At 39.5% G+C, this 25,547-nt stretch overlaps 3 protein-coding genes across 3 annotated transcripts in view; 1 reads left to right on the plus strand and 2 right to left on the minus strand.

The window, feature by feature from the left end:
- LOC131439667 (hepatocyte growth factor-like protein) overlaps window positions 1-25,547 on the plus strand; it is a 179,712-nt gene that overhangs the window by 33,197 nt on the left and 120,968 nt on the right. The gene's annotated exons all lie outside the window — the stretch shown is intronic.
- Window positions 2,530-3,264, minus strand: LOC131434279 (uncharacterized). The gene has a single exon (XM_058600944.1). The coding sequence runs from the start codon at window positions 3,262-3,264 to the stop codon at window positions 2,530-2,532; it is 735 nt and encodes a 244-aa protein (XP_058456927.1).
- On the minus strand, window positions 5,764-8,988 carry LOC131434280 (uncharacterized). Its single transcript, XM_058600945.1, has one exon. The coding sequence runs from the start codon at window positions 8,986-8,988 to the stop codon at window positions 5,764-5,766; it is 3,225 nt and encodes a 1,074-aa protein (XP_058456928.1).

The following is a 25,547-nucleotide window of genomic DNA, read 5'->3' on the forward strand; positions in this document are numbered from 1 at the left end:
GGTACAGCAAGTTCAGGCCAAAACAAGAGCGCGAAAACTGTATTCTGTTATACAGTATACAGTCTTAGATAATTCTGTTATAAAGACGGATGCATCCTGATCGACGACGAAACTTACGCCAAGGAAGACTCTCGAGCGCTGTCCGGACCGCAATATTGGTGTACGAGGAAGAACGTTTGAAGAAGAGAATGCTGCTACTGTACAGAAAGCATAAGGCTCCTCCTCTCTTCTGGCCGGATTTGGCTCCAGCATACTACGCCAACCCCGTTCTAAAGTGGTTGTCAAAAAATAATGTACAATTCGTGGAAAAGGACATCAACCCACCGAACTGCCCGGATCTTCGGCCAATTGAAAGGTATTGGGCAATTGTCAAGCGGCACTTTCGGAAGGAAGGTACAGTGTTCCAAAACATACAGGAGTTAAAAAAACTGGACAGCTGCCACCAGGAAAGTAACAAAAGTAACTGTGCAGAATTTAATGAAGAATGTTAAGTCCAAAGTGAGAGCATTTCACAGAAACTAGGATTTTCTTCAATATAATCAAAGAAATGCATAAAAATGTAACTAGTAGAAGTTTTTACGGGAGAAAGTAGAATTTGATTCTAAAATTTTAATTCTTAACAAATATTTGTAGATACTACATAAACAAAAATAAATAAAAATGACGAGTTTTTGCAATGACAGATTGAAAACATATATTGGAGAAGCCAAATGCATGAGACAATGCATACGCTGAGAGACAGGACTCGAACTTGCGTTCTTATGCAGTCCGTGCGTACGTGTTGCCATTTCGCCGCCATAAGCCTGTGATAGATTACCGGTTCTGGTAAAGCGATCATCGAACATTGTCTAAATCCTAGCCGCCTCACAACCGGTATCATATATCCAATCATCTTATTTGTTCATCAGACAACAAACACTAGCCCGCTTGCTCTATTCCTATTCTTCCTCCTAAGCACTGGGTAGAACAGTATATTTATAATTATTTGCTGCCTTGTCTATTATGTCCGTCGGCTGCCAGGCTGGTTATCGTGAGTTTATCATTCATTTGGTTTCTCCATTATATGTTTCCACTCAGTCAATTCAAAAACGTAACTTAGTAATGGCGACTTTAAGTCAATTCAACTAAAATTATTAAATAGGGAAAAGTGACGACTTATACGTACATCAACTGTAGGAAAAAGCAACACAAAAGTGAAATTGATTGTTGAAAAGCCATGTACAATATAATGTATAAACTAAAATTTTTATTAAATGTAACTTTCTTTCATTTCCCAGAAGCGAAACTATTTGCAAAGTAACATTTAAAATCGATCAATGTATCTGTTACCGCGATCAAGTCTTTCGGAATAAGAAACAGTGTCCTTGACTTTTGGAGGTAGAACGATACAAGAGTTTATTTGCTCCTTCGATTATTTATAACTATAGTCGATGTGATGCGTTGTAGATTTTATTTGTGACTGACTGACTAATTTGAATGCTGTGTACATTTTATCAGTAAGCGGGAAGATGGGTAGAGAGCTAAAGTGCGATAACGATCGGTTTCTTAGCTCGGATACTGAGATGGATTAATAATTGAACTGCTGGTGGAAAGAGCCAACAGTATTACCTTTTTCGAGCAGATATTGCCATCCATAACTTACGCGATGCGTGAACATAAGCCGGCCACCGTTAAAAAGGCGGCTTTTTAACATTATCACTACTATTCCTATATCTTCATTTTCATTGCTATCTCTGTAATGCTAACTTCATTTCAACTATTACTACATGCTTAACTTACTTAATATTCAACTTCAACCTTTGTACAAAATTTATCTAAAACAATTTCCTCTTGCTCCACTAGATATCTCCTTCGCTTCCATTGTTTGATTATAATGATCGTCGTCGTTCATTCCTGTTGCAAGGTACCGTCGATCTGCTTCACTCGGCGTATGGGCTTATTCTCTCTTGTCAGTTGTACACGTGATGTCCAGACGATATGATAAAATGAATCGGTCCTGATCGTCCAGTCTTCTTTATGTGATCGTCAAGTTGACTGGATTATAACGCTGGAACAAAAATAGAAGGCTTTTTAAACTATAAATGCCAGAAAAAACAACACTTAACTGGGTTGGAGGCAACCGGCCTCCACGGGTCCCATAAAGGACGATGGTCGTTGGCCTCAAGTAACTGAGCGTCCTTGTGCTTTAAGGTATGTGACATCACAATATTGGTGGTAGCTTGGTCGGCCAGACTTCCTTCAATAGATCGTTGTAGAGCCAAACTGCCTTCCATCTGGTCTGTTGCCATGTGTAACAACCATAGGTCTTCGAAAAGATAGTTGTTGCGTAGATGGCTTGTGGTTGTGGGTGAAAGCCGACGTCATTATCGCGCAGCATTATGGAGGATGAAAAATTCATAAACTTTTTGCAAATTCATTAAATTACAAAGACTTACACGAATGGGAGGCCTTATGACCTCCCGCAGTTGCGCAGTGATACACACTGCGATTGTTGGAAAGATACTACTTTCTTTCCTGTGGTTCAGTGGCTTAACCACTATCGGATTTTGAAAGGTTTCGAACAGGCAGTACGCAAATCTTGGAAATTCCGCGCCGAAATTCGCCATCTTTAGTCCTAACGGTGACTACTCTTATGTTGCCGTCCTCGCCCGAAAAAACTTGAACCACGCGTCCAAATCTCCATTTGAGTGGCGGGAGATTGTCCTCCTTCAGCAAGACCATGGTTCCCACCGAAACATTATTTCGTTGTTGAGTCCATTGGGTACGAGGTTGCAGTCCAGATAGGTATTCCGATTGCCACTGCTTCCAAATTCGACTGACGTATTCCTGTGTTTGCTGCCATCGATCTAATCGGTTGGATGGTACGCCTTCGAGACTCGGCTCTGGAATAGCGACTAGCGGTTGGTGCACCAGAAAGTGGCCCGGAGTTAGTACTTCCAGGTCGTTGGGGTCTGAGTTAAGTTCCGTGAGTGGACGTGAGTTGAGGCAGCTTTCAATTTGGGTGAGTAACGTATGAAATTCATCTTGGTATAAAATAACATTTCCGATTGTACTGAGTAGATGTTTCTTCATTGATTTGACGGCTGCCTCCCAGAGTCCACCAAAATTGGGGGATCTAGGAGGAATAAATTTAAATGTAATTCCTTCCATCGAACAACTACGAGTTACTAGTTCTTGATGTTGTTGAGAGGCAAATAATTTAGCAAGTTCATCCAATTCTCGTTTGGCCCCTTTGAAATTAGTCGCATTATCACATTCAATCATGCTAGGTTTCCCTCGCCTTGCCACGAACCGTTTCAATGCAGCGATAAAGGAGCTCGATGATAAATTTGCAACACTCTCGACGTGTACAGCCTTTGTAACGAGACATACGAAGATAGCAACAAAGCATTTTACTGAAGTAGCTCGGCGCGCTGGACGGTAGTAAAATGGTCCGCAATAATCTACAAGGTGAGATGAAAAAACTGCAACAAAGTAAAACGCCATAATTTTTTCATTTTTTTTTTAAATTTTATTGAATGAAAGCAAAAAATGTCGGAAATAACATCAAATTTGAAAATCGGTTTAGATTTGTTCGAATTGGCCACCTTTGGCACGAACTATGGCCTTCAAACGGCCAATGAAACCATCACACGCTGCCCGAAAGTGGCTCTGCGGTATTTTGTCCCATTCTCGGCGAAGCGCTTGCTTGAGATGATCGACACTTTGGTATTTTTTAGTGCCAACCTTGCTTTCCAAAATACCCCAGGCACAATAGTCCAACGGATTGGCATCCGGAGATTTTGGTGGCCATTGTGCGGTGGAAATGAAGCGAGGAACCTCATTTCTTAACCATTCTTGGGTGGCGCGTGCTGAGTGCGATGGTGCTGAGTCCTGTTGGAATGTCCAAGGTCTGCGGCCGAAATGTTTGCGTGCCCAGGGCTTCAGAACTCCCTCCAAAATATTTTCGCGATAGATTTGCGCATTTATTTTGACCCCACGGTCGATGAATACGAGCGGCGAGCGACCATCGGCTGTTATGGCGGCCCACACCATCACCATGGCCGGCTTTTGAGTTCTGGTGGCCAACCGAAGTTGCAAATTTTCAGCTGACCTCTCTGGCAAGTAAACACGATCATTTTGTTTGTTTACAAACTGCTGGATAACGAATGGTTTCTCATCGGAGAAAACCAAATTCGGCAGTTCACCACTTTCGGCCAAGCGAAGCAACTCTTTAGCTTTTTCGAGTCTAACTTTTTTTTGCGCATCAGTAAGATCTTGCACTTTTTGGAACTTCAATGGCTTTAGTCCAAGCTCATTTTTCAATATTTGCCGAATGGCATATTGCGATATGTTCAGCTCACGAGCCGATGTTGCTGTTTTTTTTCGTCCACTTCCTTGACGTCGGGCTACGCTACCAGTATCACGGTAACGAGCGATGGTACGAGACACAAAAGATTTATTCACTTTTAAATGCTGGAGGGCTCTAACGATAGCCACTTGTGGTTTTCCAGCCAAATGCAAAGCAATCACACTATCACACTTGAATTCCATCACAAATAACTTTTTTTCTGAAAAATTCCCACCAAAATGCTTTTGTGCGCTTGTAAATAATATAATGAGCTGTCACTAGAATAAATCTGACAGCTGTGGGACGAGCGGTTTAGAAATGACAGCAGTCTGAAGTTGGTTGCAGTTTTTTCATCTCACCTTGTAATCCCGTGCGGAGAAATGGAAATGCCGGTGTCACCCGTTCTGGTGGAAGTTCGCCCATTATTTGTTGCAGAATTTTGGGTTTGACACGAAAACAACTAACGCATGACTGAACCACTTGACGAGCTAGATTTCGTATGCGAAGCGGCCAGAATTTTTCACGAATGCTGGATATCAGCAACTGAGGGCCAGCGTGCAAGAGCTTTCGGTGATAATGTTCTACTAGAAGTTCGGTAAATGGGTGCTTATCTGGCAGGATGATCTGATGTCGCTGATCGTAAGTAACTGGGGCGTGGCGTAACCGGCCACCGACACGCAATACACCATCTGACAGCACTGGGGTTAGTGTTTTTAAACGAGAATTTTGTTTAACTTGTCCATTGCGAGATATTTCCATAAGATCCTCAGCGAACCTTTCCTGTTGAACCAGTTTAACCAGACAATGGGTGGTCTGTTTTAACTCCAACACCGAAAGAAATCCTGTTTTCCTGCTCGATTGATTGCGAATATTCGAGTTGAAACTGAATCTGTGGATCCAGGCGACGACACGGATTAATTTATTAAATGATGAATACAGCAGAAATAGGTCATTAGGTGGGTGGATCCTAACTGGTAACGAGATGATACGTTCCTCTAACTGTTCAGAGGATAGAGCATCTGCAGAAGTTCGTACTAATGCTGGCCAAAATCGAGATGGTTGTGACAGCCAAGGTGGTCCATGCCACCATAGTGAGAAATCATGTAATTGTTGCGGAGACATCCCTCTTGAGATAACATCAGCTGGATTTTCCGTACCTGGAACGTGCGCCCAGATGCCATTGGTTGTGATTCTTTGGATCTCAGAAGTTCTATTTGCTACGAACGTTCTCCAACGCGATGGACAAGCAGCGAGCCAGGCTAGGACGATTGTTGAATCAGTCCAGAAGACACTATTAGTTTTAAGCTGCAAACTAGATTGAACCTTTTCATAGAGGTGGCTCAGCAAAAGAGCCGCAGAGAGCTCCAACCGAGGTAAACAGACGGTTCCATCCTTTTTTGACTTCCCTATAGGTGCTACCTTGGACTTAGCGGTCAACAATTTTGTATGAATGCTTCCACATGCGGAGACTGTCCGAAATAAATACTGGCACCATAAGCCTTTTCCGATGCGTCGCAAAAGCCATGCAATTCCAAGGAAACAGCAAGTGATGTCGATACAACCCATCGAGGAATTTTCATTAACGAAAGAGCGTGAAGATCATTGCGAAATTCCAACCATTTGCGCTGACGGGAGTCACTGAGCGAGTCATCCCAGTTACTACCTTCTCGCCAAAGTTCTTGCATAAACAGTTTGGCTTGAACGACCACAGGACCAACTAGTCCCAACGGGTCGAAAAGACGTGCGATATCCGATAAAACCACTCGTTTAGTAATTGGTAGCTGGTTGCTGTGTTTCGGGGCTTCAAACAGAAACATATCTGTCGTTGTATCCCACTGCAGTCCTAGTGTTTTTATGGGTGCTACTGGTAAGTGGAAATCGAAGACTGTTCGTTCGTCTCTAAGTGAAGGCGGAATGACCTCGAGAATTTCGGGATCATTTGAGGCCCATTTACGGAGTTGAAAACCTGCAGATTGCATTACTTGTGTTAACTGTTTGTAGAGTTCATGACCTTCTTCTACGCTATCGACACCAGTGAGCATGTCGTCCATGTAGAAGTCACGTCTAATGGCATTTGCTGCAGCGGGAAAACCTTCCGAGCTAATTTCTGCCAGTTTTTGAAGGGTCTTTGTAGCAAGATAAGGTGCTGACGAGGTGCCGTAAGTAACGGTTGTGAGCTGGTAGCTGCGAATAGGTTGCATAGGGGAGTCTCTCCATAAAATTCGCTGCAGTGGTTGATCAGCATCACAAACGAGAATTTGACGGTACATCTTCTCAATGTCAGAGATGATAGCAAATTGAGGCAGACGAAATCTTAATACAATTGCGAATAGGTCATCTTGCACGAGTGGACCCACCAACAGTGAGTCATTTAAAGACACTCCTGTGTCCGTAGCGCATGAAGCATCGAAGACGACGCGAAGTTTCGTGGTGATACTATCTGGTCGAACGACGCAATGATGTGGTAAATAATAGGTTGGGTAATTCAATTCAGCTTCAGCAGAGTCATCAATCAGTTTCATGTGTCCAAGATAGGCGTACTCGTTGATGAAGGCTGAATAGGCTTCTTTTAGATGGGAGTTTGAGTTGAGACGTCGTTCGAGAGAGAGAAAACGATGAGTAGCAATTTCCTTGGAGTTTCCTAATCTTGAAATCATCGAGTTTCGCTTTGGCAATGCTACGACGAATCGGCCGGAAGGATCCCGTGTAGTGGTTTTAGCGAAATGTTCCTCACACGCGGACTCCTCTACTGATAGATTGCTCTTTATTTGGCAAGATTCAATCTCCCAAAAACGAGATAATTGTTCTTCTATGGACGAGGTTGCACAAATATGCGCAAGGTTAATAGTCGATGATGAAGCAGCTAGGCAAGCCCTTCCCGATACCACCCATCCTAGAGCGGTGTTCTGCAACACTGGTTTATTCGGGTAGGTTTTTATTTGCCCTTCCCGCAAAATATCATAAAAGCTCTCCACTCCGAATATCAGGTCAATAGGACAACGCTGATTGAATGAAGGATCGGCCAGTACGATTTCTGAAGGCCACTCAATTTGAACTCCATCAACTGTTTGAGAAGGTAGCTCCGTTGTAATCCTGGAAAGAACGTGGAATTTCCAGCATGCTTCAAAATCAGTACTATGTGACTGAAGGCGAACGGTGGTTGAATATTTCGACGCCGTAGAGCAGTGTCCAATGCCGCTGATTGGAACAAACTCTCTTACACGTTTCAGTTCAAGTTTCTGAATAAGTTGCTCCGATACGAAATTCAATTGAGATCCAGAATCAAGAAGAGCGCGAGCCCATAGAAAACTTCCACAAGAATTAAACACCTTTACAAGAGCCGTTGAAAGTAACACTGTCGAAGGAACCTTTCCACGTTCGATTTCAGAAGGCAACGATAGGTAGTTGGTAGATAGAGCGGAGACTGTGGGGGCTTGGTTCTCAGCAGACTGTACTGGACTGCGTGTTTGAGAAGCAGGTGATAGCTTCATGGAAGCTGTAGAAGAGGATGAAGGTTGTGAACATACCGCAAGAGGTTTGTTAACTGAAGATTGGTTCGATTGACTATTCGACATGTTGGTTCGTTGATGTAGCATAGTATGGTGTTTCTGGTTACACACTCGACAAGTTCCACTTGAACAATTCTTCACTACATGCGTTGGCGAAAGGCAATTTATACACAGTGCATTCTTTTTAGCAGCATCAAAACGCTGGGTTGCGGTCAATTTTCGAAACATTTCACAGTTAAACGGTGAATGAACGGTAAGTTTGCAGAACGGACAGGATTTCTGAGGAGGCGAGATTGCAGATAGAGTTGAGTTTAACCTATGAAATGTATTACGAGTAGTCGAAGTAGTCGACCGATGAGCATCAACCGAACGAATTTTAGTGGTTGCTACGGACTGAAGGATACGGCTGTGGCCCCGTAAAAATTCTGCCAGTTCATCGTACGTGGGAACGTTTGTTGATTTGCGATAAGTTTCCCAATGACGAATTGTTGAAGGATCGAGACGAGAACTCAACATAAACATGACCAATGTACTCCAACTCTCCGTTTCTTCACCAACCTTTTCTAACATCATTAAATTTCTGTCAAATTCATCAACCAGGCGATTCAATGACTCGTGACACTCTTTCTTCATCGGCTCTACCGCAAACAGTGAATCTACGTACGATTTAACAATTAAATATTTGTTTTCGTAACGTCTTTGCAGCATCTCCCATGCCACGAAATAATTTTCGGAAGTTACATCAATCGCCTCAACTACGCGTTTTGCTTCCTTGAACAATGACGAAATCAAATACGAAAATTTATCTACATTACTGAGCTGTTGAGCGGAATCAATTACTGATTTGAAGGAGTCACGGAAAGTAGGCCATTCTTTGATGGATCCATAAAAAAAATGGAGTTTAATTTCCGGTAGTTTCACTCTTAATTGAGATGGCGGGGCTGTTGGTAATCGCTCAACATGGTTAACATTTATCTGATCTGAGAGACATGTGTTTTTACGCAATTCTGATTGTAGAAACGCCTTTAACTTTAGATATGTCATCTCGAATTCTTCACGAGAATTTAGACTCCGATCATGAAGTATAGAACCATCATTGTCAATTTCACCATCCGCGTGGTTTAGTTCTGCTTTTTCATCTTCTATCATATCTATCTCAAGCCTAATATCCTCATATTGATTAAAAATGGCATCTAACCTGTCCATCCACGTGTCCAATTTATTCCTATCTGACTCTTCTGAGTAGTCGCAAATCATTCGATCAATGATTTGTAGAGAATCTGCACAGAAACGCTCCTTTTTTATAAGCTTTTTGAGAGTTTTATCCATCCTGAACGATGTTATCGAAAAAGCACGTGCACACTAAATTGCCAAAGTATTGAAAATATCTCGCGACAAACTATTTCGTTATGTTATCCTCAAACGCTTGAGGGTTCCTAGTCCTCAAAAAAAACATGTAAATTGTACTTACAGTCTTGCCGTATAACAATGAGAACCCAAGCCACGCCACGCTGCGACGCTCAAACCACGCGCCAAAACCAAGCACAAGCTGCTAACAATAGTGAATGCAGATAATTAGCTCAATAGGGCGACGCTCTGCTCATGTCGATATTGCACTGGGAAATCACTGGTCACGATTGTTGTATTTCATCACTTAAGATAGTTTTTTTTTGTTTAACCTTTAGTTTTTTCACCATTTAAGATTGTTTCGTTTTTTTTTTGTCCCATTATTCACAAGATCTAATATCACTTGGCACATCGGCCAGCACAATTTATCGTCGCGCGAATATCATAATTGATAACAAAAGTCGCAAACACTGTTCTTTATCAATCCTTGATCCGGTTCGAAGGACCAAATTTTATGTTACCGCGATCAAGTCTTTCGGAATAAGAAACAGTGTCCTTGACTTTTGGAGGTAGAACGATACAAGAGTTTATTTGCTCCTTCGATTATTTATAACGATAGTCGATGTGATGCGTTGTAGATTTTATTTGTGACTGACTGACTAATTTGAATGCTGTGTACATTTTATCAGTAAGCGGGAAGATGGGTAGAGAGCTAAAGTGCGATAACGATCGGTTTCTTAGCTCGGATACTGAGATGGATTAATAATTGAACTGCTGGTGGAAAGAGCCAACAGTATTACCTTTTTCGAGCAGATATTGCCATCCATAACTTACGCGATGCGTGAACAGTATCCTTTGCAGCCCTAAAACGAGCCCATTATAAGCCATCTTTGAAAAAAGTTGTTCGGATAAAAAAAAGTGTTCGGTTTGTCGGTTACGCTATTTATTCGGTTTCATTTTTGGAACTGAAAGTGTTTACAATTAACTATTTATACGTGTGATCTATGACCACATATCCAAACGACCCAACGATTATCTAAACCTCTATCCTTGCGCTACGTTCTTCGTCGTTTACTTTACTTATACGATAATTTCTCCGGAATGAAACGTACCCTAGTTGGTTGAGATCAGTAGAGTTATTTCTGAAAAAATAGGCGGTTTGTCAATTACGTTACTTCTGCGATTATAGCACATCACTTAATAAGTCGTGTTTATGATATCTTACCAATGAGCATTCTTTTTCAGCGAATAGACAGTAGTCTCTGGGGGCAGGATCCAGACCATACGATGGATGAGGACGCAGTTTGAACTTTTGCTCATATGGTGGCGCTCCTGGTGGACGGATTTGGAAGTTCTTGGCGCCCATGTGTTGGGAATTTTGTCAGCTTTACGTATGATTTTTGACATTCCGCAAATCGACTGTACTTTGTAAACAATCAACATGGAAACCGAAAGAAGGGAAAAATTGTGCACAGTTATTTGGAAAATCCATTGTGGTTTGCATCTAGGCTAGCTAAACAGCTGAAATTGCTCAGAAATACCATATGGCGCATTATCAAACGGAATAAGGAATCTTTAACGACGATTCGGAAGCCTCAAGTCAATCGTCGGAGTGGAACTGTCGACCGGAAACTGCGTGGTAAGATTTTGAAGACGATTAAAAGGAATCCTAATCTGTCGGACCGTGATTTGGCCAGAAATTTCGGTGCTGCCCATAGTACCGTGAGGAGAACTCGTCTCCGGGAAGGAATCAAGTCGTATCGAGCTAGCAAACAAGAAGCAAGCTTCTGATGGACGATGAAACCTATGTCAAGGCTGACTTCGGGCAAATCCCAGGTTCAAAATTATACTTGGCAACGGCGGGGGTGGTGTTCTAGCCACATTTAAATTTGTTTTTGCCGACAAATTTGCAAGAAAATTTATGATTTGGTAGGGCATTTGAAGCTGTGGCAAAAAAAACGAAAGTTTTCGTTACAATGACATCGGAACTATACCAAAAAGTGTGTCTCCAAAAACGGATTTTGCCGTTCATTCGATCCCACGACCATCCCGTAATATTTTGGCTAGATTTGGCAAGCTGTCATTACAGCAAAGTCGTTCAAGAAAGGTATGCAGAGAATGGGGTCCAGTTTGTTTCGAAAAACCGACGACCTGGTGGAATAAGATAGCTAAAACGATGGACGAAGAAGGTGTGCGCTGCCTAAAGAGCCGTGTTACAAGAAAAATTCGAGAATTCCTTCGAAACCATGACAAATAATTTTATCCGTATTTTTTCTTAAAAGTATGAAGAAAACGCTGCATTTGTATAAAAAAAGATCTTGAATCTAATAATAAATAACTGAAATACAGGCAATTGTCTTTTTTCCAATTCTATCTGAAGCAAGTTTTAGTTCGTTCAATTTAACAATCGTTGCCATTGACTTTTTTTCGACATAAGAGGTCATTTTTCCTTGGTTTTTACATTCAAACGATCTAACAACACTATGTAGTATTTGTAGTATGATATTATACCATGTGTATCCCAAAATACTGGAACCATGACCTTCCCAGCTAACTGTTGTGCCCTTAAACGCTTCGGATGTGACTCACCGGCTGCAGTCCACTCAGATAAATATCGATCTGAGTGAATCCATGTTTCATCCATTGTCACATATTGACGCAACAAATTTGGGAAGGGGGGGTGGCGGTAGGGTTCGAGGGGACCTGACCCCATTCGAAACCAGAAACGAAGCAGAACCGATTCAAAACCACTTAAAATGAAGGGTAAAATCAGGGTAAAATAAATGACAATAATAATAATACACAAAGTACATAGAAAAGTAGTTTAGTTTTTGAAGCGGTTACGAAATTTTTTGAGGCCTATCTGAGTTAAAGTTTGAGTAGAAATACTATGGATTTTTTTTTTGTTCTGATTATAAAGGTTTGAACCTTAAGGTCATTTGCCAAGAAATGCTTTCTGACCCTATGTGCGGGGTTGGGAATCGAACCCAGGCGGGTTGTGTGAAAGGCACCGAGTTATCCATCACTCTGTACTCGTCATCTTAACCCACCGAATTGAAACCAGCTTCTTCTGATCGAAAATATTGGGTGATTGTAATAAAAACAAACTGAATAGACTTATTGAAATTCCTATAAGTGCATCGTTTACTCTAACAAAGTTTCATCACAATCGATTAAAATCATTTTCACAATTCCTAGAGTAATCAAAAGATTGCGTTTCTTTTCGGAATGAGTTTAACGCACATTGTTCAAAAATTCAAAAATCGAAAAGCATTAAAAACATAAGGGCATTCAGTGTTGGGAAAATCATGATCGAAAAAGTTCATTTCATTACCACTCGTAAAAAAATCAGTTCAAGTGATTTTCGTTAAAAACTCAGTGACTTAAAATATCACTTCCGAGATTCTCATTCATGAAGCAAGCCACAAAACTCTGAACTTCGAAGAGCACAAGTGATTTTTTGTGTCAGTGAAATTTGATAGCGAATTTTTACCCACAGAGATATCGCTAAAGAGATAATCGTAAGGGAGAAGAGTCTCCGATGATATTTGAATGTTGAATCTCCACTATGCTTCAGTTCGACACCGAAGTGATTCGAGCAAAGTTTTGGCATTACAATCCTTTTGTGGAATTAGGCCTTTCTAAGGAGTGTATCGAAAAGTAGTTAGCAACATTGATTATTGAATTAAAATGCGAAAAAAAAAATATTTTGACATCAGTTTTCGATATATTGTAGAAAAATTACATTTTTATGCATTTCACTGATTATGTTGAAGAAAATCCAAGCTTCTGTGAAACGCTCGCACTTCGGACTTGACATTCTTCATTGAGTTCTGCACAGTTACATTTGTGACTTTCCTGGTGGCAGCTGTCCAGTTTTTTTGAACTCCTGCATGTTTTGGGACACTGTACCTTCCTTCCGAAAGTGCCGCTTGACAATTGCCCAATACCTTTCAATTGGACGAAGATCCGGGCAGTTTGGTGGGTTGATGTCCTTTTCCTCGAATTGTACATTTTTTTTGACAACCACTGTAGAACGGAGTTGGCGCCAAATCCGGCCAGAAGAGAGGAGGAGCCTCATGCTTTCTGTACAGTGGCAGCATTCTCTTCTTCAAACGTTCTTCCTCGTACACCTTGGCGTTAATTGTGCCCTTCGTGAAGAAAATCGACGACCGCAAACCACAGATACAAATTGCTTGCCAGACCAACACCTTCTGCCCAAACTTTTCCATCGCCACCGTGGTGTCAGCGTCGTCCAGGTCCTGGTACACCGATTTCGTATAATATTGCTGTCCGGGCAGCACTCGAGAGTCTTCCTTGCCGAAGGTTTCGTCGTCGATCAGGATGCATTCGTCTTTATTCTGTAGAATTCGGTTATATAGATTTCGCGCTCTTGTTTTGGCCTGAACTTGCTGTACCAGGGACTTTTTCGGCACCTTCTGTTTCTTGCACATTTTCAGGGAGTTCAGAACTTTGATCCGTTGAATCATCCCGATGCTGGTGTGAACTGCTTGACCAAATCCCGCGTCGACGTCGATGGGTTTTTCCTGATGTACTCAACCACTTTTAAGTCCCGGCCGGGCTGGCTGGGACCCGTTTTCCTACCGGATCGGGGCAAATCCTTCATGGAAAGGGTCTTACCGAACTTCTCGATAGTATTTTTGACACTGGTGTGGTGCACTTTTACCCGTTTTGCAATTTCGTTGTACGTGACACAACTTTCTGAGCACCAAATGTGCAGAATTTTCTTTCGCGTTTCCGGATCAATTCGACTCATCATTAAAACGATAAACCATACCGAAACCAATCGATTGCGCAGCTGTTATTGACATGTAAACAAACATGTCACCGCAAAACACGCTGCAAAATATTAAGCCATTCCAGAGTAATAACTGTTTGAATGTTGCTAACTTCTTATCGATACACTCCTTATTTCAACAGCCAAGACTTCGCAGCCGATTCTTAGCGTACAGAATCATTGCATGGCTAGTACTGCGATCCTACTGACACGTTCAATCTTTTCAGGTCGGGGCTCGAACACATGACAACTGGCTTGTAAGACCAGCGCCGTATGCATTGAACTGCCAACCCGGTTAAGTGATTCGAGCAAGATTCAATTTTCATATTGTCATCAATAAAAATTCTCTACTGAATAAATTCGCAACTGAGTCGAAACTGAGAAATAATGGCTTCGATGTGCGTAGGGTGGGTTATATGAACGACACTATTTTGTTTCCACATTTCAAATAGTGATTATAACGACGAAAGCCTGTTTCAATTCCAGCTGATTGATTACACTGCACTATTTAGATTAAATTCTACTATTTAGCATTTATTACTAAAAACAGGAGTAACAGGAGTGCAGCATTGTCAGCATGTCTCGAACACACAGAAGGCGCAGCGTTTGAATAAGCGCGTTTGATTTGGCGTAGCGAAAGCTTGCGTTCCTGTTACTTCTGCGTATGATATTCAAACTAAATTGGGTAATATTTTTCAAAACTTTCTTAGCGACGAATAGTTGCAAAACCAAAGCACCTGAAAACGAAAACAAAACATTTCTTTTCCAAATGTATAAATGTATGACAGGAAAACCAAAATAAGTTGTTATATGAAGATTCAAATCTATTTTGCGATGCAAGGTCAAATCAATCTATATCAATCTATATATATATATATAAAATAATAGTGAAAAAAGTGTTGTTGCTAATGTTCTCTGGTATGCGGGGGGCGATCTTCAAATGATTTGTTTTGTTTGAAAGGTGACGTTTATGCGGAAGTTTTAGGCTATAGTACAAAAGGAAAATCCTTTGGGAAAGTAGATAAAAACTAGAAAATTGATACGTTTCGAATTGGAAATTTTCCATTCAATGCATGCTAGATCTCCAATGATTGTTTGGCGCGTATCGAGTTATGCAATGCTGCTGGCCGCTGGAGAGCAAAATATGAATACTAGATTATTAATAAAACCGTTTGAGGCCAAACGAGCTGACTTGTGCAAAAATTTCACTGAGCCTACTTGATTCACGTGTTTCTTTATTTCGAATCACAAGTTCAATTAAGTAAGGGCGCCAAACGAACAGCATACAGGTTTCCCTTTTCGATATATAAATTAGAGTTCAATACCTTGAAGTCAAATTATAAAACGACTATAAGAAAAGAAAGTGATGTGCTGCCACCAAAGATAAATAATAAAGACATGTATGTGCTTACAAATATCTAAAAAAATCTGATTCGTTCCCGGTACTTTATAAAATGACCGCACTCACCGCTTGGTGGAGCGCGAGATTAATTGCATTGTTATCATTTCAATCGAAGTGTGCCATAAAATCTCAATATATACAAATGAGCTAACGAATCGAAAGGGTTCTCACGGTTTGACAGTTGCATTATGAATGTGATGATGGGAACTCAGCAGTGCAACCAATTTATTACCATTCACGCTCTTTGAACATAACTCATGGTTTGAGTTGCGATTACTCAAATTCATAAACTGGAACAATATGTCAAAATTTGAGTATGGATTTGGGTAAAATAAACTCGTTGCCATGAGTTCTCTGGCATTTATTCATATTTTAGAGTAAGCGTTAAGTTTTTAAACATTTGAGTGAAAAAAATACTTCTTGCAGTGCAGTGCGTTTTCATTCTCGGAATATTCTTTTCGAAATAAAGAATGCAAGAGTACGTCGTTTTCCATTACCGTTTCTAGATCCGGATTTTAAAACATGAATCAACGTCAATCATAGATGTTTTGTTGTTTCAATTATGTGAAAAGTGAAAAGCGCAACATAAGTATATCAAAACAATTTAATTTTTACTCCAAACCGTTCAAAAGGAAACGGTTTTGAATCACTATCTTGCACATTCAAAAGAAAGAAGAATAACTTTGTATATGAAAATTAACGAAGAAAAATTTCTTCATTTTGAGAGCAAGGAACTCAAATTTTGAGTTGAACTTACTCAAATTTTGAACAAAATATTTGTTTCTCATTTTGAGTAAAAATTATTCAAGTATTGACAATTTCGTCCCTTTACGCAAAAATGAGTAGATAGGTGGTAACTCAAGTTTAAAGTACGTGCACTTTTTAAGAATTTGAGTGATGTGTCACTCAATTTTGAGTTATGTTCAATGAGAGTGTTGGTGCCAGATTCACGGAGGACCGTAGATGCGCGCCAAAAAAAGATCGTGACTGTCATGTCTGGAAATTCGTTTGTGCTGCCACTTCAAATTAAGACCGTTAACTCAAACACCAAAACTGTTCGGCTCTCTACTTTTTGGAACCATTCCATTCGAATTAGAAGGATGTTTTCTGTTTTTTTTTCGGCTTAAATTTTTCATAAGCATTTCCCGTGCTATACCTTTGGACGGGATTATGTGTAAATTTTTTCGAAACGACCTCCAAATTTCGTTAATTGCTTCAAATTGCAAGTTCGGTTATTTATTTGAGTCCAAGCGTCTTCAATTGGCCCAAACGCGATTCGAATTATATCAACCCAGAGTATTCCGAAATTTCAAATTAAAGGGTGATTTTTTAAGAGCTTGAGAACTTTTTTAAACAATAAAACGCATAAAATTTGCAAAATCTCATCGGTTCTTTATTTTAAACGTTAGATTGGTACATGACATTTACTTTTTGAAGATAATTTCATTTAAATGTTGACCGCGGCTGCGTCTTAGGTGGTCCATTCGGAAAATCCGCTTTTTTATCGACAAATTTTGTTCAGCGATGAGGCTCATTTCTGGTTGAATGGCTACGTAAATAAGCAAAATTGCCGCATTTGGAGTGAAGAGCAACCAGAAGCCGTTCAAGAACTGCCCATGCATCCCGAAAAATGCACTGTTTGGTGTGGTTTGTACGCTGGTGGAATCATTGGACCGTATTTTTTCAAAGATGCTGTTGGACGCAACGTTACAGTGAACGGCGATCGCTATCGTTCGATGCTAACAAACTTTTTGTTGCCAAAAATGGAAGAACTGAACTTGGTTGACATGTGGTTTCAACAAGATGGCGCTACATGCCACACAGCTCGCGATTCTATGGCCATTTTGAGGGAAAACTTCGGAGAACAATTCATCTCAAGAAATGGACCGGTAAGTTGGCCACCAAGATCATGCGATTTGACGCCTTTAGACTATTTTTTGTGGGGCTACGTCAAGTCTAAAGTCTACAGAAATAAGCCAGTAACTATTCCAGCTTTGGAAGACAACATTTCCGAAGAAATTCGGGCTATTCCGGCCGAAATGCTCGAAAAAGTTGCCCAAAATTGGACTTTCCGAATGGACCACCTAAGACGCAGCCGCGGTCAACATTTAAATGAAATTATCTTCAAAAAGTAAATGTCATGTACCAATCTAACGTTTAAAATAAAGAACCGATGAGATTTTGCAAATTTTATGCGTTTTATTGTTTAAAAAAGTTCTCAAGCTCTTAAAAAATCACCCTTTATTTGCATTTGAGTAACTATGAACAGTTTCGTCCAATGTCCTTGGACCGTTTGCTTCTGTTTTTAAATTACATCGATTGAACCGCTCTTGCTCATAAACCGTCAAACTGATTGGTCGTATTTTGCTTGAATCATTTCGGACTTTTAAGAGCAGGAAAAAACTGCTTTAAAGTGCGAGGTGTACGTGTGTACCTGAATTGGGGAAAATGTTGAGATCGAATCAAAAACAATTGTCAGATGATTCATTTTTACAAAACACTCTACCATTCTACTTCTTTAGTCTCGAGCAATCATGAGGGTCGTTCGATTATTCTAATTTAAGAGTAGTCGAAATAATTTCCATTCAAAGATAATTTTTGAATTGTGAGAAAGTCACCGGGACAGCTACAGGTACAGAAATAAAAGGAACAAGTACAGAAGCTAAGTTCAGGAAAAAATAAAGAAGGTACAGGAACTAGTGCAGAAAGTACAAAACCAAGTACAGAAATGAGGGAAACAAATATAGGAAGTACTGGCACAATTGAGTGCAGAAAAGGGTACAGATTGTGCAGATGGTACAGATATAAGTACAGAAGCTACAGTACCAAATACAGAAAACACTGCAGCAGGTACAAAAAGTACAGGAACTAATTTTGAAACAAGCACAGAAAGTACAGGAATAAACACACAAGTTACAGAAACAAGCACACAAAGTACAAAATAAAGTGTAGAAAATCGAGTAACAAGTACAGAAAAAAGTTAAAAGTTCAAAAGTTAATCGCAAATGTTGTCGAGACAACAATTTTGAATGCAAATTAGAAGAAAAAAAAGTTTTCATTCCACGCATTCCAATGATGCCCACTGCTATGCCATTTCAATTTGAACGTCATTTTGTCATCCGTTCAACTTTTCTATTACCGTCAATAATCGTAGCGTGAATTTAGAGTTTTTTTCGGATGGTAAATTGTACGCTGCCTGTTTGCGTTTCGGCAAACCAACGGTTTTATATATTTTGTCCTGTTGTCCGCGATATAAAAAGGTTGGGGCCACTATCATAGAGCATTATAATGATATTTTTCTTCAATAATCATTAAAATTGATAAGTAGTTTCTACATCTAATCTTATATTATTGCGCTACGAAGTGTGCAGGGGTCCGCTAGTAGTTAATATAAATTGACAGAATCAACGCATTTACAAATGGTTATCTGACATCTCTAAAGTAGCTCAACGGCAGAGCAGTTCCAAGGTTTGTAAAATACTACCCTACTTGTAAAAATAAAAAAAATCTGATTGTAATATCGATGTTCTCTGATTTGTCATATTAATAGCCGCAGGAATTTGATAATGTTGAATATATTCGAAGCACATGGGAATGTCAATGAGACGAATGGCGTTTGCCGCAGGACAAATAGCGTATCAAACTTTATATGTTAAATCCAATAGATCGTGCGTTTAATTTGTTATAGTCGAAAACCACCTTAATCATGATTTAAACAATTAAAAAATAATGTACTAAAGTTAAACCATATCTTCTTTCGAGCCTTAGGACAGTTCCGCCACCGAAATACAGCACTCGAACTAAAGTTGCTAGAATGAAGAACTGAAAAATAAACATTTATCCCAACATGTTCTTCACGGCAACTTCAAACTTGTTGAACTGACAGTTGAGTGTTGTCATTTCCGTCGGGTAATTGAAGAGCATCAACTTTGCACGACATTGAAACAACTCAACAATTTATGACACTTGAAAGCAGAAGGGATCAGAACAAGTTAAATATTATTCATGACTCCTATTCATCATTATCAAATATAGAATGAAGTTGTTTTCGGTTCAACAAATGCGCATTTTGCGAGACCAATCTAAAAACGTATATTTTTTGCTGTCTGAGATTTTGTTTTCGGTATTTGATCGGATCGGAGAATGCCATTTGCATTTGGTAGGATTTGATGTTGCTAATGTCAGCTGATGATTCGATTGTACCTTAAGTCCAACTATAGAAGTCGAACAATCGAGCTAGGCTTTATAGGATCGTGACCTAATTCCCATAGTTGAGTATGCAAAATATGAACAAACCGGTCCCGCATAATGTAACCTTAAAACACGTGTTGATCCACAACTAATCTATTTCTCAGCGTCCATATGCCAATTGTGAAACAGTCAATTTTCGAACAACCAGTAAAAACTTGATTGCCTATCGAATCACCCCCCACCAATCAGTCTGATTTATTTACACTAAACGGTCGTAATCTCCCATCGAGATCGTACGCAAACAGTCATTACAGTAAACATAATCGTTAATAGTAAATCAAACCGTTCCTTCGATTTGAGCAGAATTTATTGGCTTCTGGCCGCTGGTTAACGGTCGGAGTTTGCACTGAACCAGCACTGAAGGGCTCCGGGCCGGCCAATACGAAAGGATGAGTTGCAATCACACTAAAAACGGAAAAGTTATATCATACTAAAGAGAAGTGCAAACATGCGGAGAGATTATTTTCCACTAGCGAGAGTCTCGTTGGTTCTTGGGAACTCATCTTGACGGACTACATTTTTTTATTACACGGTCAAGGCAATCGGAATTGAAACAATATAACACGCAATAATCGGACAGTCGTTAAAAATCAGTCATCTTCTGATGATCATGAGAAGATTTTGGCTGCTTGATCGGTGTATTTTTCCGTCGACGGGAGGAAATGAGAAAAGTGATAATTTTAATTAACACAAAATTAATAAATTTTATACCTCCAGGAGAGCAGAAAAAAAACCTGTTCATATCGAATCGAAAAACCCCCCGTGGCGGCAGTTTCAACTTCTGAATATGCATAATCACCAGTTCGGTAGATCTCCGTCATCGTTTTTTGAATGCTTCGGAAGCCAAATTAAGCAAACTTGTAACCCGTGATTATACGTACGTACGTACGTAAGTGCATTTCAGTTTGGTACAAGCTTGCGCTCGGGGCACACAACTCGGTGCGTTTCGAGTACATACTCGTAACCGATTAGTATGAATATTAATATGCCACTTGTTGACAAATTGTACAGATAATCATAAACTTTCCTTTCCCAACCGGGGGCGACACGTTGCGGTGTGATGGTTGGTAACAACATGGCAACATCCCCGTACCGGGTTTTCTGTTGCCTTCTGCTGCACAACATGATTTTTACGTCACTATGGGTGTGTAACATTTTCACTTAATTCAATTAGGTTTCAGCATCAAAACAACTTTTCTTGATTCTGCATGACAGGTGACATTTGTTTGCACAGCTAATTTTTGGCTCGTTCATACAGGAAAATACGTGCTATGAGGTCACTATTAATCGTGGTTGAGACATAACGAGATTTCTACAAAAAACTGAAATATTAAACATTACTGGCTCAACCTGACGTGGTTCATTCTATGCACAGAAACTTATTTGTTATTTATACTTCATTTCCTTCCTTAAAATAAAAACCTATTCTAAATCAACCTAGTGGTGTGAAAATGCCTTTTTTGTTCATCGATACCGTCTCATTAAATCGATTTGTGCCTATCTACAATATTTGACTCTAATTGGGGTTCAGTTTTGACACCGATTTATTCTGACTGATTGGGGTTTGTTATTCCATATACAAGGAAATTGAGCGGTGGTGAGTTTTATTATTTACATCACTTATGCCATCATATCACCGGAACCGTATGTGACAGCCATTTGAACTTCAAGCCTGTTCAATGAATCAATAGTAGTTCCCAAACGAGCTTAACTTTGTTCAAATTGGTTCAACCGTCTCTGAGAAAATTTCTTATGCCATTAAATTTTCGGGAACAGGGGTGCCAGTTATTTGATCTTCGAGCTTGATCAATGATGGCTTCAAAATGAGCCTACATGCGTAAAATCGAATCTGCATTTGTAAATTTAGAACATCTTCGGTACATTCAAAATGCTGAAAAGCTCTAAGTAACTAAATTCTTGTTCTGAGAAGCTCCCCGAAAAGTCAAGTCACATTTTTCAACAGATCTGTGCTGTTTATCTACCAGACACGTGAAATTGCTTTTGTTTCTCCGCCCCCCATGCATTTTTATTCATAGATTGCGTATAAGTGGGGTTTCGAGCTTGTTAAACAGCTGGGCTACATAAAAACGCCGTGTTGAGGTTGACATTAATTCCCTTCCTGCAGTGGCGTACCGAGAAAATTTGGCGCCCGGGTCAAAATAAGAGATTTGTCGCCCCCATCGTTAGTTTAGTGAGCAAAAAAAGCTGAATCCGGAAAGATGACTTGGACGAGCAAAAAAAAAAAGGTCCCAAAGATTAGTTTGCCACCCCCATAAAAACGTTGCGCCCGGGGCGAGTGCCCCCTTCGCTCCCCTCTAGATACGCCACTGCCTTCCTGGTAAATTCAACCTTGGCAACACTCAGGCGCAAAGAAGCAATATTCCTTAACATTTGCGCTATTACTTAGTCATGTTTTTTGGACTTCGCTCTAGATCTCCGGGAAAAATGTGTCGTATCCGACCGATTATACGATCTCGCTAACAAAAGTCAATTCACTACTACAAAAAATACCTGTCTGCTTTCACGTGAAACAGATTGTTTACAAACGAAATCATAATCAGAAGGCAAGGAGGCCAGGATTCTAGAAGCTAGGAATGACTAGAAAAGATTAGGAAAGATTAGACAATTCTTCTAAATGCGAGAAAAACTGATTAAGAAAGAAAGACTAGGGCGGTTAGGAAGGCTAGACAAATCTTGAAATGTCAAGAAAACGGATAAAGACTAGAAGGCTGGAAAAGGCAAGAACAAATGAGAAAAGCTAAAAATGATTAGGAAAGCAAAAATAATTAGAAAAGACTATAAAAGACTAGAAAGGGGTAGAAGGCTATAAAAGACTGTAAAAGGCTATAAAAGGCCAGAGAAGACCAGAAAAGACTACGAAGGCTAAGAAAGGCTAAAATCCAGAAAAGGCAAGAAAGACTAGAAAAAACTAGAAGGTTAGTGAAGGCTGGAAGGCTAGAAATAGCTATAAAAGTAAAAAAAAACAGAAAAGGCTTGAGATTGGTTGAAAGCCTAACCTTTAAACCTTTTCTAGAAGGCTAGAAAAGGTTTAAAAATGACTAGAAATGGCTATAACAGGCTACAAAGGCTAGAAAAAGTTAGAAGACTGTAAAAGGTAAGAAGACTAAAGTAGGCTAGAAAACTAGAAATAATTGGAAAGCAATTAAACGCTATAAAAGGCTGTAAAAGGCTAGAAAGGCGCGAACATGCTAGAAAAGACACGAAGAGACTAGAGAACTAGAAAGGTTAAAAAGGCTAGGAAGGCTAGGAACGCTAAGAAGGCTAAAAAAGGACAACAAAGGTTAGAAAGGCTAACTAACTAGAAAAAGTTAGAAGGCTGAAAAGGGCTAGAAGTTTGAAAAAGACTGGCAGGTTATAATGGCTAGAAAAGGCCAGAAAAGGCTAGAAAAGGCTAGAAAAGGCTAGACAATGCTAGAAAAGTCTAAAAAAAGCTAGCGAAGACCAGAAAAAGATAGAAGGCTAGAAAAGGCAAGAAAAAATTAATAAGAAAAGACCATAAAAGGCTAAAAATGTTTCAAAAAGGCTAGAAAAGGCTAGAAGGTTAGAAAATGCTACAAAATGCTTTAAAAAACTAGAAAAGGCTAGCAAAGGCCAGAAAAAGTTAGAAGACTAGAAAAGGCAAGAAAAATTTAGAAAAGGCTAGACAAGGCTAAAAAACTTTAAAAGACTAGAAAAGGTTAGAAAGCGCTACAAAAAGCTAGTAATGGCTATTAAAGGCTTGAAAATACTAGAAAAGGCAAGAAAAATCTAGTAATGGCTAGAGAAGTGTAGAAAAGGTAAAAGAAGGCTAGAACACTTGCAAGAAAGGCTAGGAATGCTAGGAAGACTAGGGAGGCTATGAATGCTAGAAAAGGTTAGAAGACTAGACAAGTCTAGAAGGAAAATGTTTGAAGTCTGAAAAAGACTAGATGGCTAGAAAAGGTTAGAAAAGACTAGAAAACTAAAAATGGCTAGAAAATACCGGATGGCTAGATGGTTTGAAAGGCTAGAAGGTTAGAAAAGATTAGAAAGCTAGATAAAACTAGAAGTCTAAAAACAGCGAGAAGGCTAGAAAAGTCAAAAAAAGATTAGAAAGACTAGAAAAGGCAAAATGGTTAAAAAAAAAAGGCTAGAAAAACTAGTCAAAAAGGTTAGAATATGCTAGAAAAGATAAGAGAAGGCCATAAAACTTGACAAGACTAGAAATAGGCTGGAAGGCTTGGAAAAACTGGAAGACTATAAAGGGTGAAAAAGCTATATGACTTTAGACTGCTAGAAAAGGCTAGGATGCAAGAAAATGCTAGAAGACTAGAAGAGTCTTGAATACTATAGAAAACTTGAAGGCTAGAAAAGGATAGAAGGTTTGACAAGGCTAGAAAAGACTAGAAGGTCTAAAAACAGCGAGAAGGCTAGAGAAGGTTAGAGAAGACTAGAAAACTAGAAAAGGCTAGAAAATACCGGATGGATAGAAGATTAGAAAAGATTAGAAAGCTAGAAAAAACTATAAGTCTAAAAACAGCGAGGAGGCTAGAAAAGTCAAAACAAAATTAGAAAGACTAGAAAAGGTAAAATGGTTAAAAAAAGGCTAGAAAAACTAGTAAAAAAGGTTAGAATAGGTTGAAAAAGATAAGAGAAGGCCGTAAACTTGACAAGACTAGAATAGGTAGGAGGGCTTGGAAAATCTGGAAGACTAGGGTGAAAAGGCTATAGGGCGTTAGACTGCTAGAAAAGGCTTCCTAGGAAGGCTAAAAAGGCTAGATATGTTAGGAAGGCTAGGAAAACAAGGAAGACTAGGGATATTAGAAAATACTAGATGACTAGAAAAGACTTGAAGACTATAAAAAACTTGAAGGCTAATAAAATTCTTGAAGACTAGAAGGTTTGACAAGGCTAGAAAAGACTAGAAGGTTAGAAAATGCTATGAAGGGTAAAAGAAAGTTAGAAGACTGAAAAAGGCTAGAAAAGTTAAGAATATACTAGAAAAGCCAAGAAATGCTAGAAAAGGATAGAAAAGGTTAGAAAGAAAACTAGAAAGCTGAAAAAGGTTAGAAGACTAGAAAAGACTAGAAATGAATAGAGAATGCTGGAAAAGGCTTGAAAATTCTAGTGAAGGCTAGAACAGTTTAGAAAACTTGATAACGACAGCAAAGACTGGATGGCTAGCAGGTTAGGGATAGGAAGGTATAAAAGGTTATAAGGCTAGAAAATGCTAAAAGGCTAAAAAAAACTGGCAGGTTGAAAGAGGCAAAAAAATTTAAAGGAGCTAAAAAAGGCAAGAAAATATTAGAAAAGGCTAGTAAAAGCTTGTAATAGCTATTAAAGATTTGAAAATACTAGAAATGGCTAGAAAAGGCTATAAAAGTCTAGAAGCTAAGAATACTAGAAGTCTAGGTCAGCTAGTCAGTAGGATCGTAGCACCAGCCATGCAATGGTTCTGTACACTCAGAATCGGCTGCGAAGTCTGTTGAAACAGAAGGTCAAATTCCACTACAGGAATGTAATACCAAGGCTTTGCTTTGCTAGAAAAGCTATAAGGCTAGAAACAAGAATCTAGAAGAGAGCAAATCCTGACCGCTGTTGTAGGTCGGCTTGGACCTTAAAAGAACGATTGTACTATTTACATGCATTTTTTTTTCAAATTCTTGTTACACTCATAAGCCATTTTTGTACAAAAAATGGTGTCCTAGACGAAGTTGCAGGAAATTGATTCGGTGCTCTTACAAATATGTACTGAAAAACAGAAATACTTTTTCAAGAATCAGAAATATAACTAAAAAATCAGTTTAATGAAGCAGCATTTCTATTTATTTTTCAATATTTTTGTTTTGAACAGAAACAGTTATGCACAGAAAAGCTGGAAAGGCTAGACAACAGTTGAACCAATAATTCAACAGAAACCTAGCTTCTTCA

This window comes from Malaya genurostris, chromosome 3, assembly GCF_030247185.1.
Source record: "Malaya genurostris strain Urasoe2022 chromosome 3, Malgen_1.1, whole genome shotgun sequence".
Taxonomy (NCBI): Eukaryota; Metazoa; Arthropoda; class Insecta; order Diptera; family Culicidae; genus Malaya; species Malaya genurostris.